Source organism: Paracoccidioides brasiliensis (assembly GCF_000150735.1).
Source record: "Paracoccidioides brasiliensis Pb18 unplaced genomic scaffold supercont2.3, whole genome shotgun sequence".
Classification (NCBI taxonomy): Eukaryota; Fungi; Ascomycota; class Eurotiomycetes; order Onygenales; family Ajellomycetaceae; genus Paracoccidioides; species Paracoccidioides brasiliensis.
This window is the reverse complement of record NW_011371360.1, coordinates 2,974,695-2,990,903: the sequence shown is the minus strand read 5'-3', so window position 1 is coordinate 2,990,903 and position 16,209 is coordinate 2,974,695. Positions and strand designations below refer to the sequence as shown.

Genomic DNA, 16,209 nt, shown 5'->3' with positions numbered 1-16,209 from the left:
AAGGCTCTAATTAAAGCTTTATGCAATGAAAAGAAGCAATGACAGTGTGGAAAGTCCTTAGGTCTATTGAATCCAGAGCAGCAGCCTGGCCAGACTCAATTCTTCTCACCATCCAAGGTTCAACAAGCTCTTGAGAGGATTCAGGAAGCAGATTGTGAAAAAGAGGAGAAAGCTTCTCAACAAACCCAAGAGCAACTTCAATGTGATCTCTGAAAAGCACATGAAGCTGAAGAGGCTTAGCAAAAACAAATTGAACAACAAGCAGCTCAGGCAGCAGCTCACAAAGCCTGTGAGGAAGAGAGGGCTAGAAAGGCAGAGCATCACAAAGCTCAGCAGCTTGCTAGAGAGGCTAAAAGGGCTCAGCTTGAAGCTGAGAAGCAAGAACAGGCTAGTACTTGCACTGCAAAGCAAAAATCAGTCAGTTCAACTACAGCTGCTTCAAAGTGACAGCAGAAGCAGGCGCCTACAGTGGATTCTAATCCTTTAAACCCTATCCAACCTTCCAGTCTAGGAAATGAGGTCAACCTCAATCCCCCAGAGCAGCTTACTGCTGCTTCTACTACTAATTCAGAAATTGACACTCCTTTGAACAATCTCCTTACTCCATGCCGGGTCTCCCATCATGGCCGCGTTCTTCGGCCAAGCACACATCTATTTTATTAAACCACCTATTTTGTATGGAACTAGAGAATACTCTCATTACTATTTAATAATCTAATTAATATTTATTTCATTGTTGTGGAATTAATTAGATTCTAGCAAGTTGAGGCAGTTTTGCTGAGAGCGGCTCGTTTAGTGATATGGCTCGTTTAGTGGTAAGTCACATTATGACTTGCAGTTTGTTGCTGGCTAGACAGCGGTTAACCACATCCATTACCATAAACCTTGGCTTTTTGAAGTTATAAACTTGCAATTGCCTCTCCTATTGCCTCACCTTCTACAGGTGGGGATTTTACGGTCACAAGAGTTACGAGATGTAACTAGTAGTTATAGATTTCTGGTACGGAGTATCCTGCCACATAAATTGATCGATTTACGACGACTCCCTTTGAACGTATCAGAGCTTGAAGTGAAAGCATGTGTGCATCATATGGGCTGTGCAGATAGTTTGAAACGTCCTTCCTGGCATAAACATGTATTTGCGTGTGTAGATACGGGGGTCAGATTGGATATTACAACCACGCAAAGTTCGAAAACGACTGCACGCTGACCAATACAGAATAAGACACCGGACAGCGGAATCCTCCACAGAATAAAATAGCGCTCAACGACTATATCTACACCTCCTCAATATAATTCGCAGGTACACTCTTCGTCTGTCCCCCCTTCTCAACATCAGACCACCCATTCCCACTATCGCGATTCACAAGCACGAATCTATCCCCCTCCTCCATGCTCCATTCTGCATCACTGCGCGCTTCGTAGGCATATAGTGCAACCACATATTGTAACTTTTTAGCTCCACGCTTGGGTGTCACGGCGGGGCCGCGACGTTTGCCCGCAGCAGCACTGCCCGCTAGTGAGGCGCTGGAGGTAGAGTATGAAGATCCCGGGCGCTTGGGGAGGTTGGGGCTAGTTGATACGGAGGAATACGGTGTTGAGATAGTTTCCACGTAGGAGGCAGGAACGAGGCCGGAACGGGTTCCTTCACGTACGCGCATCCAGCCGGATCCGTCTATCATGGTATGCAGTGTGAGAAGACTTGTGATTAGGGGGAGATCGGATGTGGTAACGGGTGGGGAGAAAAGGCATAACTGGTTACATACCATCTGGTTCGACAATAATAACCTCCCGGCCTTCCCCAACTGTAATTTCGTCCTCACCGTTGGCGTCGTACGGGTATAGCATTTTTCCTCTTGGTTCGTTTGACTTCGGAGAAAAGCTAGCCCGGCCACCGGACTCTCCTTCTTCCGATGGTGGAGGAGGCACACTGACATACTGTGCTGGAGGAGGAGCAACAATCCTGTTCCTCCGGGCTCCTGCAGAGGGTTTTGTCGCGGGTTTAGTAGCAGCCGGAAAAGATTCAGGAACCTCTACCGCTCCTGCTTCAGTTGCTTGCCGGGTTAAGACAACAGATGTCGAGCGAGCCGTGCTGGCAGCATATCCCGAGCTTAAAGAGTTCATGGTATCTCTGCGGCTCAATGCTGGTGGTTCAGAAGCTCCATTTGGTGACTTCGGGAGATCAATTGCAGCTCCTGAGCCAGCAGCTTCTTGTCGTTCAATCTTCAGCTTCTTTTTCTCCTCTTTATTCTGTTCACCCGGACATTCTGCTGGCACTTTCATTTCACATTTACTATGACAAGTGTAGCCACAATCTCGACAGTCGAACCCCTTAGCGGATAAGCCCCAGATCCTCTCACCGCATAGATCACAATTTGTGGGAATTTTAAATGTTTGTGATCGAAAATTATGGCTCCTTGCCCCAAAGGATAAATCACCGACAACGGATGTGATAGTGGAAGTTTCAACCTCTGCTGTCAATCGTTTGCGGTCCAAAAGGTGAAGGTCCTCTTGCATGGCAAATATGGACCGAACAACTTCTGCTTCATCTCTCTTATCCTTACCGTCACGGACGCTCTGCCGTGTCCTTTTTGCCTTTTCGACCTCTCTCCGCTTCTTATCTGCCTCCACCTTTAGTTCTTTCGCCTGGGCTTTGCTTCTTGTCAGTATGTTTTGAAGAAAGACCTTCGCCGTCTCGTCTGTGACCATGGTAGCATCGTCATGCCATATAGGGCTTGGTTCAAATTGTATATCGGCAGGATCCTGCCAATTTGACATGTTGTGCCGAACGAACATCGTAGAATCGAGTCTAGGTTCGTTCCGCGGAATTTCAGAAATGAGATGGGTAATATGCTCCTCAGACTTGGCCAGTGTCGATTTTTCCAGCTGGGCAGCCAGCAGCCAAATCGAATTTAATTTCGCAACCCTGGTTTCATTGAGATCTTGTAATCCCTATCATGAAAGTGGTTATTGAAAATTGCCTTTAGGCAAAGATGATAAGGGTTGACCATACATTAAGCAATTCCGGGACATACTCATAATAGTATTTCTCTTTCAGTTTGTTGGTTACGTTTATAGAAATCAAATAGGTGTTCTGTAGTTAATTAGTGGGAAGGAGCCCATGTTCCCGGAATGAATGCCATACCTTCACGTTATTCATTTCAAGAATCTGCTGTTGGTATGCAACCTGCGCCTTGTGTTTTCCGTGATCGAATGCAGATTCAGTCTTCTTCCGTCGGTTTTCTACTTCTTGGCAGGCCCCATCATATCTACCTTTTACCTTCTTCAAATCACTATAGGTGGCTTCTTGTTCCTTCTCCAGCTTGCTGGCATACTCAGCATGATTTCTTCGGAGCTCTTCGAACCGTGCTGCAGCCTGTTTGAGGGGCTCTGCGACTTGATAGACCAAATCTGAGCCAAAACGATCTCGTTCTGCAGCCTCCGCCTCAATAGCCGTGAGCTGAGTAGACCAGGTAGTCAATGACGCACATTCTAGGGAACCCGGTGTTAGTGTTGGGGTATCCCCAACGCTCAGGCTACTCGACTTCTTTGCCTTGCGCTCATGGTATTTCCGACATAATGCTGTAAGTTTCGTGGCATATTCCTTCTCGATTGCACTTCGTTCACGGTAGAACTGCTGGATCTCATCCAGCCATCCAATGCCGTTCGAGACCTTAAAAACCCTTAACTTAACATCCTGGCCACAGAGCTTATTTCATGGTGTTTACAAGCACTGGTGTCTGCTGATAAGAAACGGAGTACGGGAAATGAGGGTGAAGATATGAGGGAGAGAAAAGGCGTACCCAAGCATTGATGGGTTTGAAAGCGTCCTATACAAGAGGAGAGGTTAGATTACAATGTCAATAAAAGGATGTAAACCAGAAATATACCTTCAATTCAGACCCAAACTGCACAGAAGAATCCACATCCGCCATTGTTATCCAGCCCCATGCACGGTGGTGCGCAGTCTCCCAGGCACCTTAGTCGAGAGCACAATTCCAGAGACCAGCTTGGGCACGCATGAAAAGGAAACCACAGTTTTGCAGTGTATACCTGAACAGCATGTCAGTCAAACGCAGTATCAGCATTCATTGATAACCATTAATGCCAACATTGAAGTTAGCAAGTTGAAATCTCATGAGTATCCCACCAAGCCTACGACCGAGTCACGATCCACTTAACCAACATCCAAGCCCCAATAATCACCAACTCTCACCGGATGGACTAGACCTTTTTAGGACTAGTGGTGTTCTAGAAAAGTGACAGCGACGGCAAATGACGAGCTAGTCTTGTTTGGGCATATGCCAAGCCGCCAATACAAAAATGAAATAGCCCCCATCTGCCTGTTGATGACTCAGCAAGGTAGCGACTCGAACAAGCTTCCAACAACAAGATGCTGACTTTTTGCGATGGTTATTTATCTTCACGACCTGACGGCAACGGTGAAGAAACAACAAATTTGTTGTGATTCACCCGAGTTTTCTTGCGAACAATTGTTCTGATCCCTCCATAGCGACGCTGGTTTCCCGCCGCCTTCGTCTGAGAAAATTATCCCTCGTTCGATTCACCCCTTCCAACCACTCTCAATACCCCTCCCTTAAATTTTTATACGTCCATCCAAGCTTCCGGCCACCTACATTCACATTTTTATTCCACTTTTTCATACTTTATATACGATCGCGATTTACTATAGCCCATTTTCAGCGCAAAGATGGCGTCGGAAACACCCGCCGGCGGTCGGCTTGAGGATCGCATTTCTCGAGAAGAGCCCAAATCGGATTCTGCTGCCACATCTGCTCTTTCCGGTAATTTTTACTATACATCCTGCTTCTTGATGCAAAGCAGAATCCCTTAGACTCTCTTTGCATACCTTTCAACAGTGTTGCTGATTATGCGAAACAGAGTCTACCCCTACAAACCAATTAGCTGCTACGGAGGCCACAGTTGCGGGTGCCCAAACCGATGGAGCTTCCGCAGACTTTGGAGGATCTCAGCTGCAGGAGCCAAACTACTCAGTCAATGTTAAGCTGAGTGACCTGCAAGCTGACCCAAATAATCCACTATACTCAATTAAAAGTTTTGAGGAACTTGGGCTGTAAGCCATCGTCCTTCTTCCCCCATTCGAATTAGTTCTCCCGGAGCTTATCATTACCCAAAATATAGCCATAAATCTATCCTCGAAGGTCTCCATGCCATGAGCTTCCGTCGACCGTCTAAAATCCAGGAGAAAGCTCTACCACTTCTCCTAAATAATCCCCCCGCCAACATGATTGGGCAATCGCAATCAGGTACAGGGAAGACTGCTGCATTCGTCCTAAATATATTATCTCGCCTTGACCTGTCTCCACAAATGGAGCTTGTGCCACAGGCTTTAGTACTCGCACCCAGTCGTGAGTTGGCCCGCCAAATTGTCGGGGTCATTCAGGTTATGGGCTCTTATGTCGAAAAGTTAAAGGTCGCTACGGCCGTCCCTATGGAGTCCAATCGCAATCAGAAAATGGAAGCTCCTGTTGTGGTGGGCACCCCAGGAACCGTGATGGATCTCATCCGGAAAAAGTTATTTAATACCCAACATTTGAAAGTGCTCGTGCTGGACGAAGCAGATAACATGCTTGACCAACAAGGCTTGGGTGATCAGTGTATTAGGGTTAAAGGGTAACCTCCCTGTTATAATTCCATATTCTTGATATTCCCTTGTAGCTAACATCGTTACAGACTACTTCCAAGAACTGTTCAGGTTGTGCTCTTTTCAGCCACTTTCCCTGACCACGTTGTTCGTTACGCCAACAAATTTGCCCCAAATGCCAACCAGATCACTCTCAAACATGAAGAGTTGACGGTTGAGGGCATTAAGCAGCTCTACCTTGACTGTGACTCGGATGAGCATAAGTTCGATATTCTAGTGAAGTTCTATGGCCTTCTTACCATTGGGTCTTCCATCATATTTGTGAAGGTAACAAATAATTCCGAATGCGGATAATTATGTCCCCAGACTAACAGCGAACCACAGACCCGGGCCTCAGCAGCTGAGATCGAACGACGAATGGTAGCCGAAGGGCACACCGTAGCGTCCTTGACTGGTGGTGTTGAAGGGCAGAAACGTGATGAGATCATTGACAAGTTCCGTCAGGGTGAAGCTAAAGTTCTCATTACCACCAATGTCCTGGCTCGAGGAATCGATGTGCAGACCGTATCGATGGTCATCAACTATGTATGTTCAATCTTCCCAGAAAAACGCGACTTGAGACCCTCCACCCTTTTAACTAATCTTTCACACAACAAAATGGTAGGATATTCCCGAGCTCCACGCTCCACAAGCCACCAAGCGTATCGCTGATGCCCAGACATACCTGCACCGTATCGGTCGTACCGGACGCTTTGGTCGTGTTGGTGTAGCCGTTTCCTTCGTTGCCAGTAAGGAAGAATGGCAAATGCTGCAGGACATCAAGAGCTATTTCAACACCGATATCCAGCGGGTGGACACTCGCGATTGGGATGAGGTCGAGGCCGTGGTGAAGACAATTATCCGCAGTTCCAGGGCTGGAACCAACTTCAATGCGCTTAACTCCCAAAAGGAGGCTAAATGAAAGAAACCTTGCAACCTACCAATATCCCTTCTTCTCCATTTCCGCATACCTTTGCAGCGATATTGGCTCCATTGTGGCACCAAGCCAAACTAAGCAGAATCATGATTCACGTTTTATTATTATGTGATGATTACCATGCCCAAAAATTTTGCAAAATCCGACAAGAAAGACATCTTTTTTTTTTATACCATGAACAACCCTGTTTTTTCGACCTACAAATTCGGCTGAACTAATTTTCGTGTGCTTTATTTCCGAAAGTTTCCTTCTATTTTGCCCTGTGAGACGAATCAATGAACAATTCTTCCCTCCCAAAATACCGAGCACATTGACCAATTTTATATCCCATGAATTTCTCGCATTTTCTTGCTTGGGTGGTGCACTAGACACTGTTTTTCACCTCACTTTTACACATCTTTTTACAGATATCAAAATCGTTTTCTTTTTTGGTCTGTGGTACAAGAGTGAAAATTGAAGTTCGGGAGATGAGAAGGAAATAAACGATTAAAAAGATGGTAAATGATTCTACTGATTTGATGTCTTGTTTACGCGTGCTGGAACAAAACCGGAGAAGTTAAAATAGATTTGGGCGAATGTTTTGCTCCCACGACTTACGAAGAGGCTTTCCACTCCATCATTCGTATCCAAAATGCAAAAAATTCGTTTATGTTTTGCTTCTGCCAATGCACAACATCATCGTGTCTCTTACCGTGTCCAGAGAAGACTAGTGTGAGCCAGTTCTCGCCGTCAATGGACTGCAAGTGTCGCAAATCTAAATATTTCTAAAACAGATCAATCATTGATAACAAAATCGTCAATTTCGTCTACTGTAATTAGTATAATTAGTATCGATCCCAACAACCTGCATTGACCACGCAGCTTGAGTTGCTATCGAATTACGAGGGAAACTAAAGGAGACTTTGAAGGCTTCTCGGTGGCCTTCTTGGGCTGCCGTTGTCAATTGTTGTGACAAAAAAAAAAAAAAAAAAAAAAAAAAAAAAAAAAAAAAAGGGCGGATAATGCTCTTGAGCCATTGTCTCCTTCAAAATATCCCCTAAAGCTTCTTGATGTCTCTTATGGTGCTGACAGAAGACCGTTAGCTACATGGCTATGATTGCTTTCCTCGAGGGATACCCATTACATCCAGCTGCGTACGCTTTATCGACGCTCAAAATCCATGGGTTTATATACACAACTCAAGGGTGCCGCTGAGACTGCTGCGTTGGAACTAGGGGGTTGATGGGTTGTATATAATGAATTGAGAGGCTTTCTGAAAGACAAATCCACGTTGTAGACGGCGTTGTGGAAGGGGGAATATAGTGCGAATAGTTTCTGCATTTTTTATGGCAGTCGAGGAAGAGGTTTGTTGGCTGGATAAAGAACATATGAATACACTCTATAAATTAGAGCCATCTTGAGTAAAAATTGGCTTTCTGCCAGCAGAGCAGCTCTTCCTAACCAACATCACCACCCAATCTCCGAGCAGGAATACCAAGGTCTTTAAACTTGACGGGGTTCACCAAGTTAGCAGAGAGCAGGATTGCTTTTGCTCACTTCAGAAAGGCCAAATCATACTCCAGGCTGCTTGTTCTTCTGGATGGCCGTTCCTAGGTATACATTGTTGGGAAGGGTGTAATATCGACAACAGCCCATACTGACAACAAACATTGCAGAATTTATGGCGGTAACTAAACAATAGTATCTCCAAATATTGTCTTTGGGTTCTAATGATATAGTCCTCATATCTTCTCTCAAGATTCAAGCCATGAAGGTCTGAAAAGCCATTGCTCACCCAGTTCTGAAACGCAGCTCAATCCCCATTCACAACAGGGCTTGTTGAGACGTTTGTTGTACCTCTCCGCCGCCTGCTTGGCCAGAATCCATGGCATCTCGTACGACGACGCCTCGTTTCCTCGCCCAAAACACAAAGATCCCTCTATTGGATAATTTGCTACTAGTTCTTAACTTAGATTCTCTTTCGTGGTTCCAACATTCTGTGGAGTCAAACAAACCTTAACTGAAATTTGCTGAGGCTATGCTGGTCCAAAATTTCAGCCTGCTGAAAGAGGATTCAGGAACCGCTCAGTAGTTCAGTTCGAATCAGCAATCAGATCAACTTCAGTGTATAACTACACAGACGGAGGTCTGTCACTCAACTCGCCCACAACATATTGTTAAATAGAAGTGGAGAATCGAGCCAAGATTGAAGTTCCCAAGGTTATGACGTGGGGAGGAGGCGGAGGATATTTAAACCAATTCGGGCAAGAAATTGACGAGATGCAAGCGGCTTTGCATCACTCGGCCAGGTTAGGAAATCCGGTGTCAACCCCTAGACTGTTCATATTCCGCTTTGGACATGATTTAGGCCTATCAGGGAACCTGATTACCAACATCGGAGTGGAAGCGATACCAAAAAGGACAAGGAGGCTTCGATTGGACTCTCTTGACATGAGTCTGTTCCAATCTGCGGCCCCCAACGATCTGATTTGGTTAGCGCTCTGACTTGCTGTTGCATCCGCCATCGAATGTCGCAGATATCAAAGTCTGGAGCAGCCTCGGTGTCATCTATGAGTAAACTCTGGCATTCCCGCGCTACAATGGATTTATCTTCTCTCCTTTCCCTTTTCTTCCCTTTCCTTTTTCGCTCCATCTCTTGGATTTTTGCGGCAGTTCGTCGTTGTTCGGTTATTCTTTTAAGTAAACATACGTCAAAGAGACATCTTAATGAATCCACATTGACGTAACTACCGGGGCATTTTTCCACTCCGCCCGAATAAACCCTTTTAATCTTTCTCTGCTGCTGCACCTAAAACTCTGTCCTTCATTTTTCATCAGCCGATGTGTGGAGCTTTTATAGTATTCCAGGACTGGGTAATTGAGCTTTAAAGCTTAGTTAATGCTCACGTTTCTATAATTACCGCGTCTACCAACATTGTGTCGTTTGGAGTGTGCCTTTGCATCATATCCACTTTCTATCATTCGCAGTCGATCTCATTATTCAATCTGCGATATCCCCACCTGGCGCCCCAGATTGCACCACTTGGATGGTCCCATATTCTGATCGTGCTGGGCGAATTCATATCCTACCTTTCTCATGGGTAGAGAAACGGCAATCTTCGAAGATGTCACGGCAACGCTCGACTACAGCGTTGGAGGTTGCATTTCGACTACACACCCAGCGCAGCCATTAGAACCCAGAAGCCATTTTCCTAAGTGTAAAACTCCCACGGAGGAATGTTCTTGTGGGTTAACAAGATGGCTAATAAACGAACAGCATCATGGGCCAATCCTGGCTACAACAAGGATGGAACACGAGGCGTGCCATTAACCGTTGCCCACCGGGGCTTCAAAGCCAAGTACCCCGAAAACACCATGTGCGCGTTTTCACATGCTGTCAAAGTTGGTGCGCAGGGCCTGGAGGCTGATATGCACATTTCAAAGGATGGTGTAGTTGTCATTTCTCACGTACGACTGAGGTTCCCTGCCCCCAATTAACCCCATGCTTCGCGGTTAGCACTCTGATAATTACCCAAGGACGCAACCCTACAACGATGCTATGGTGTTAGAAAACGAATTATCGATTGTGATTGGGAATATCTTAGCACTTTACGCACGATAAAACCACCCTTCGAACCCATGCCACGACTGCTCCACTTGTTGCAGTACATTGCTGTGCCAGAGCGTTCACATGTGTGGCTTTTGCTAGATATAAAAGTATACTCTGCTTTCATCTCCATTTTGTTTGCTGGTTTTTTCACGCAAAGGATGTTATATGAACGCCTTATTAATCGAGTGGAGCAGCTCGATAATGATCCTGAGACCATCATGCGTGCGATTGCCAAAGCAGTACTCTCCATTCCTTCTGTACATCGGCCGTGGAATGAGAGGATAATTCTTGGTTGCTGGGCGGTGAGTGTACCCCTGATAACCTATCAATTTCCATTTGCGTGCCTCTGCGGTGAAAATATTTGTTTTCTACCTACTTAGGACGGCGTAGGAAGCACAACTTTTGTAACCTGGCTGCAAGTGCGGGGTTTCTTCGCTGTGCATGATCTCTCCTGGAGGATTCATCATGTTTAAAAATACTAAGTTCTTTTCCTCCAGGCCAAATACCTTCCACTCTGCCATAAATATCTCCCGACATATCCTGTGGCTCTAATCACCTATTCACTACTCTATGCTCGAAAATTTCTCAAAGTCCCTAACATCTCTTTCAGCATCGAACTAAAAGCCCTAGTGGGTCCAGGGGGCGCAAAGTTCCTAGCCGACGTGAAGCACTCCCAGCGCCAAATATTCGTCTGGACGGTGAACGAAGAGTCGTTGATGCGATGGAGTGTAAGAAATGAAGTTGACGGCGTTATTACCGATAATCCAGAATTATCAAGGAAAATATCCGATGGATGTGAAGGGGATCGGCTTCACTACGGCGGATATATAAGCAGTTTCCATGACAGTGGTGATGACGGAATTACTGTTCTTCAACGTGTCAATGTGTTGGTGGCGGCTGTTATATTGTTTGTTCTGGGCGGCGTGTTTGCCATTATTCATCCGGTGGATCTGAAGGAATTCGCTGAGGAACCATATGAAGAGTATGACAGATGGGAGGAGCTGTGACTTTTTTTTTCCAGTCAACCTATTGCATATTCGGCGTTTTGAGAAAGTCATCGAATGATAGATTATTCTTTTGAACATCAATTTCTTATGTGTAAAGTCATATATGATTCAACGTGATGATATCAGACATGGGGGGTCGAGTATTGTTTAGTGCTCAGAGTAACATGACTGAGAAGAGCAGTCGTCTAAAAATATTCCATGTCACACACATCAAGGAAGTCAGCGTCAGATCGGGTAATTCGCTTACTAGGGAAGATGTTTGATTGATATATTAGAAAATTAGCCCAGCTTTCTAAAGTGAATCAATCCACAAGTATATAACAGGCAAATGCACACGCACGCATCTTCCCAACTCACCCTCACTTAAAGGCCACATCAAGTCAGAGAATTGTGTCGCTAGGCTATGCCACTGCCCGGTATCATCCGTGGCGTTTTGGGGGAAGAGGCCAATATTGGCCCATTATCCTGTCTCCCCATCCTTGATATCCTCCTTTCTTCCATTAAGGGCAACACGATTTCTGTCCTCACGCCGCCAGCACTTGGAAACGAGCCAAGTCCCTCTAACGGATCTTAGTTCACCTGCACGTGGACAGCGGCTCCATGGCCTCGAGGACGAGGAAGAGGAGAGGTCACTCTGGTCTGCTCAACCGCGGCAGAATCATGCAGCCTCGAGGTTGCCCTTCACCTGATGTACGGGGGTACCTGAACTCCACCGACGACGAGAGTAGTGGGACGTAGGGGGCTACTCAGTGCCCGTTCAAGAAGGAGGGAATTTTCCGATCCTGTGGTCCTTTTGAACGCTGGAACGGATATCAATATGGATTACAGAAGGTGCCTATCAGCACGGCACGGCATGACATTGCATTGTGGCGTGTAATCAACATGATGAGGTAATGGCTCCATAGGACAAGGGAGCTGGGAGGCATGCTAATTATGGGATTTGTTCAATGAAGACGGCGGGAGGAAGCAAGGGGGCATTGAAAGAGATCAGCCTCCTGGTACTGGTGGCTCTGGGCACTCTTTATTCATACAATAAGAAATAATAGACTAATAGCAGTAAATGGTAAAATATTGAAGATCCATTTCGTCCTTCAATGTGTCTCAGCAGTCAACAAGCATATATTGTGCTCTGATGAAGTGAACATCACATTTAGAATGCACGGCCCAAGGGATTTATTTAGAGAGGGATTTAGAGATTGATCAAGGCAAATATGAAACATCAATAAAGGCCAAGCAAGGGCAATGAGAATTTAAATAAGAGATTCAAAAAAGGTTGAGAGCCACAAGAGCGTAGTTAAGTCGACGGAGAGATAAGGTGGGGGGGGAGGGGGGAAAAAAAGAAGACTCGACTTGGAATTGATGAACCCGATGTGATTTGAACACATAACCTTCTGATCTGGAGTCAGACGCGCTACCGTTGCGCCACAGGTCCTCATCTGTTGGAAGAAACCCTGGCAGGGGTTGTTTTAGAGGTACACATGCAATGGAACCCAAGTTCACGTGACTAACCTACCCTAACTGGTTACAGAGAGACACCATCTCTGTGGAACAGCCCTGCTCAAAAGCACATGCCAGTTCCCGGCGAAAGGGTGGGTGGGCAAAGATGTTCTTCAGTCCGAGAAGAAATAGCCCATATGAAGAATATGAAAAGAAAATATGTTCGTTGACTATGGGAGAAACAACGGTGTGACCGGAGAGAACTCAAGAGACCATTCGAATATGATGTTGAAAGATCCGAAGAAGAACGATCTACGGGAATAAGGCCGGGGACATCAGATTTCCGCAATGGCATCATATAAACCGGGCATTTGGTTTTAAGCCAGGGAGCCCGTGCTTCCAGTTCGAAATGCAGTTCTCATCGTCTGTGGTGAGATATGGCTTACGCCACCAGCAGTTTACGCCACCAGCAGTTTTCGTAGGGCAGGTCGCCGCCATCCGATGAAGACATGCCGCAGTTTAGGAAAATAACATGTCAGGTTTGAGAGGAATATCTGCTGCGATGGTCGGGATTCCATATTTTGTTGTGCGGTGTCATCATCATCATCATCTCCTTCATCACCATCTGCTTCTTGTTCGTCATGATAGATAGGGATATTCGTCGGGTCCTGGTCGGGGTAAACCGTTCATTACGGTCTCCAATGCTGCCGTATTGCTGAAGCAAACCCCCTGGAGACAGTTTATACAGTCCATACTACCTTCCTGGTTCTGACAGAGCATGATGGAGGATGCGGTGGTTGTCGTCATTTCGAAGTTGCAATCATTTGGATCTGATTGGGCTATGGTTGCAAGGGAGACAGCATGTAGTTGAGTAAGACTGAGAATCTCTACGGGTGAAACGGCCATTGATGTAATGGTAGTAATCCTTTCGGAGCTCCTTAAATATTAATTGCAGCAAGCTCCTCCGTGTGCAGGTTGACAAAGCGGGAGCTCATTATCGGTGAGTTGGCTTTGCCGCCCATTTCCTTTCTGTTCGTTGCCAGCTGATATATTTAATTGAAGCCGTTGAGAATGGATGTTTGTTTACCTGGAATGAATGAGCAGGCTGCCATGACCAGGTGGGTAATAACAGCTATCAGGCAACAGCCTGCGCATGCAAATCAAGCATCCGTTTGTTAATCTTGGAAAATTGAAAAGATGTGCCTCTCCATCTCATCAATATCAGTAAAACATTAATTTTAAAACTTTCCTAGACTCGAATTTACCCGGAGTTGGATTCTGTATCTTTCAAATACACATTTCTTCAGCTAGTTATAGAATGATTGTAGTGAACAACAAGACATCAAGATGCTACGATCTGGAGAGGCTTAATTGGAGCCACTTTATCACCCCATCGGTTTTGATTAGCGAATGAGAGGGACATTTCTGAAACTGAAACTGGACCTCTATGCACATACCCTGCAAATTCCTGCACCCCTCAATCATTTCGAAGAGTTCGAAATCCCATTTTTGGTTTGTGAGTGCTGCATTTCTATATGCGCATAAAATTTCAAGCCAACCCCTCAAACTGTTCTATCATCCAGTCACGCACCAGTGTCCAGGAGAGTGAATCCTTAGGGAGGTGGGAACCAGCATCCTTTGGTTATTTCTGCCGCTCTCATATCATACCCTCCTCTGGTGTGTGCAGCCATTCCAAGGTTCCCTGCCCATGTGCATGACCTTCGTTTTCTCTTTCCCGTCTCAGGCTCTCGGAACCTCTAGGGGTTTTTTTTTTTTTGGCGGGAACTTTGAAGGAAAGAGATCAAATGAGATGACAGCTGACATGCCTAAAGTAAGAACGTGTATTTGTGTCCCTTTTCTTTCAGGGCTCGGAAGCAACCTTCTTCGGAGTCTGCTCTGTCCACGACCCACCTGGTAATATAAGTTTCCATCCACACCACGGGGGGGCAATTTCTTAACAGAGATTTCCCCATTCAGGATAGGATAAATTACGTTTCTCCAGACCAACCCGACCTGTTTGCCGAGTTGGGAGCTGGGAAACTGACTTAAGGAAATGTGAGGCGGAGTGTTCCTTGGCGATGGAATATCGGTTCACCGTGGCTACTCCGTTCTGTGTAGGCAGTAGTTCACATTCCTGGAATGGAGTAATTAGTTAGTTATCCATGGAATGCATACACACAGACCGAGCGAAGTGCATGCATAGTAGTAGTATGACAGCGCGGTGGAGTGCAGGGCCTTTTAACCGATTCGGGTGCACGTCTATGCATACTTAATTATCATACGGCGGATTGAGGAGGGAGAGTTTGAGGAGGAGAGTAAAAGGCTCGAGTCATGGTCCTCACTCGGTATAGGACAACATGGGCACATGGATCGGAATCGGATACTGAAACTGTTATTTTCGCCTCCATTCACATTATTTCCTCCCATGGTCTCAAATCACATGAAAACAACTCAGCTCCGTGATTGCGGCAATCGGGATGGGGTAAAACGGTTTCACACTTTTTGCATTAAAAATTTGAGCGGATGCCGAAGTTGCTAGCTGTGACAAAAGCGTATGTCGCACAGCAAGGTTGGAAAATGGTTGGTGAAACATGCCGCAAATGTGGTTCAGACAATTGGAGTGTCATATAGTGGGCGGGCGGACTCGATATATTTTTTGCCGCGCCAGTTTAGTCAACTATATCTAAACTGACATTACAAGGCGAGGTGTTCCCCCCATTTGAAGATGGTGACGGCAGGGGAACCTTGTGGAAGATGAAGATAGCAACTATTTCCAGGCTATCATCGCAATGATTAGTTTCCATTAAACCTAGGTAGTTTCCACAGAGGGTTATTTACTCAGCGATGTACACAATATTACCGCTGAACTCCAAAGAGCAGAGAAAAGCGCATTAAACAAGAATCGAAGGAGAAAGTAAAACTTTGTTCTGAAGCAGGGAATTGAACGGTATCACATCTCATAATGATGTCCCACGGTTTCGGTCCTCTTGTTTACCGGCTGCCCTTCTCCCGTTCCCGTCTATCCCGCGGAGCGACCAATTTTGAACCTCAAACAAGAACACCCCACTTCGAATCAGCCTTGTGGCTTGAATGTTCGTGTTTGCTGCCTTCTTTTTGTTTATTTTATTTTTTCTTTCTTTTCTTTGACTTTCAAGTTTTGGACGGATTGCGTAGGATCCAATCGAGACCTTCCGAGGCTCAGATCTATCCGTGCTTTCAGTAAAAATCTGTCGGATCCAGCAGGAAAACAAGGCCGATAACTCATCTCTTCAGCAAGAGGCGAAACAATTGAAGATGTTGTGTCCTCCTTACGGTGTTTTAGATTTTCAAGAAAAGCTGCTTCAGTGCTCAGACGCCCGGTGAATGCTGTGACGAAAACAAGAACACCACATCTCATCTTTGAGTCTCACTACGACTTATCGTGATCACTGGGTCCCGATCCAATCACAAGCTCGATCATTCCCGCCTCACACGGAGCAAAGATCAACGACGAAAAAGTCTGATCGACATTAGTTGGACCTTGGTGGACGGCGTGATTTGATCCGTTTTTTTTAAATTTTAATTTTGCTTTTCT

General features: G+C 45.7%; 6 protein-coding genes and 1 non-coding gene across 7 annotated transcripts; 3 read left to right on the top strand and 4 right to left on the bottom strand.

Moving 5' to 3' along the window:
* Positions 1-1,277: 1,277 nt before the first annotated feature.
* Positions 1,278-3,935, bottom strand: PADG_03284 (uncharacterized protein; the record flags this gene model as incomplete). The annotated part of the gene is made up of 6 exons (XM_010760034.1): positions 1,278-1,675; positions 1,767-2,952; positions 3,014-3,094; positions 3,146-3,709; positions 3,804-3,830; positions 3,891-3,935. 6 exons carry the CDS (start codon positions 3,933-3,935, stop codon positions 1,278-1,280), a joined length of 2,301 nt encoding a protein of 766 aa, XP_010758336.1.
* A 776-nt stretch (positions 3,936-4,711) lies between these two features.
* Positions 4,712-6,587, top strand: PADG_03283 (ATP-dependent RNA helicase DBP5; the record flags this gene model as incomplete). The annotated part of the gene is made up of 6 exons (XM_010760033.1): positions 4,712-4,805; positions 4,903-5,095; positions 5,164-5,655; positions 5,716-5,953; positions 6,011-6,211; positions 6,291-6,587. 6 exons carry the CDS (start codon positions 4,712-4,714, stop codon positions 6,585-6,587), a joined length of 1,515 nt encoding a protein of 504 aa, XP_010758335.1.
* A 1,818-nt stretch (positions 6,588-8,405) lies between these two features.
* On the bottom strand, positions 8,406-9,234 carry PADG_11582 (uncharacterized protein; the record flags this gene model as incomplete). The annotated part of the gene is made up of 2 exons (XM_010760736.1): positions 8,406-8,596; positions 8,976-9,234. 2 exons carry the CDS (start codon positions 9,232-9,234, stop codon positions 8,406-8,408), a joined length of 450 nt encoding a protein of 149 aa, XP_010759038.1.
* A 444-nt stretch (positions 9,235-9,678) lies between these two features.
* On the top strand, positions 9,679-11,198 carry PADG_03282 (phosphatidylglycerol phospholipase; the record flags this gene model as incomplete). Its single annotated transcript, XM_010760032.1, has 5 exons — positions 9,679-9,799; positions 9,859-10,049; positions 10,119-10,298; positions 10,386-10,493; positions 10,689-11,198. 5 exons carry the CDS (start codon positions 9,679-9,681, stop codon positions 11,196-11,198), a joined length of 1,110 nt encoding a protein of 369 aa, XP_010758334.1.
* A 164-nt stretch (positions 11,199-11,362) lies between these two features.
* Positions 11,363-11,887, top strand: PADG_11581 (uncharacterized protein; the record flags this gene model as incomplete). Its single annotated transcript, XM_010760735.1, has 2 exons — positions 11,363-11,455; positions 11,735-11,887. 2 exons carry the CDS (start codon positions 11,363-11,365, stop codon positions 11,885-11,887), a joined length of 246 nt encoding a protein of 81 aa, XP_010759037.1.
* Positions 11,888-12,558: 671 nt separating this feature from the next.
* On the bottom strand, positions 12,559-12,630 carry PADG_11580. Its single transcript has one exon. It is a non-coding gene; the product is annotated as a tRNA-Trp (tRNA).
* Positions 12,631-13,093: 463 nt separating this feature from the next.
* Positions 13,094-13,541, bottom strand: PADG_03281 (uncharacterized protein; the record flags this gene model as incomplete). Its single annotated transcript, XM_010760031.1, has 2 exons — positions 13,094-13,303; positions 13,329-13,541. The coding sequence occupies 2 exons, from the start codon at positions 13,539-13,541 to the stop codon at positions 13,094-13,096; spliced, it is 423 nt and encodes a 140-aa protein (XP_010758333.1).
* Positions 13,542-16,209: the final 2,668 nt, after the last annotated feature.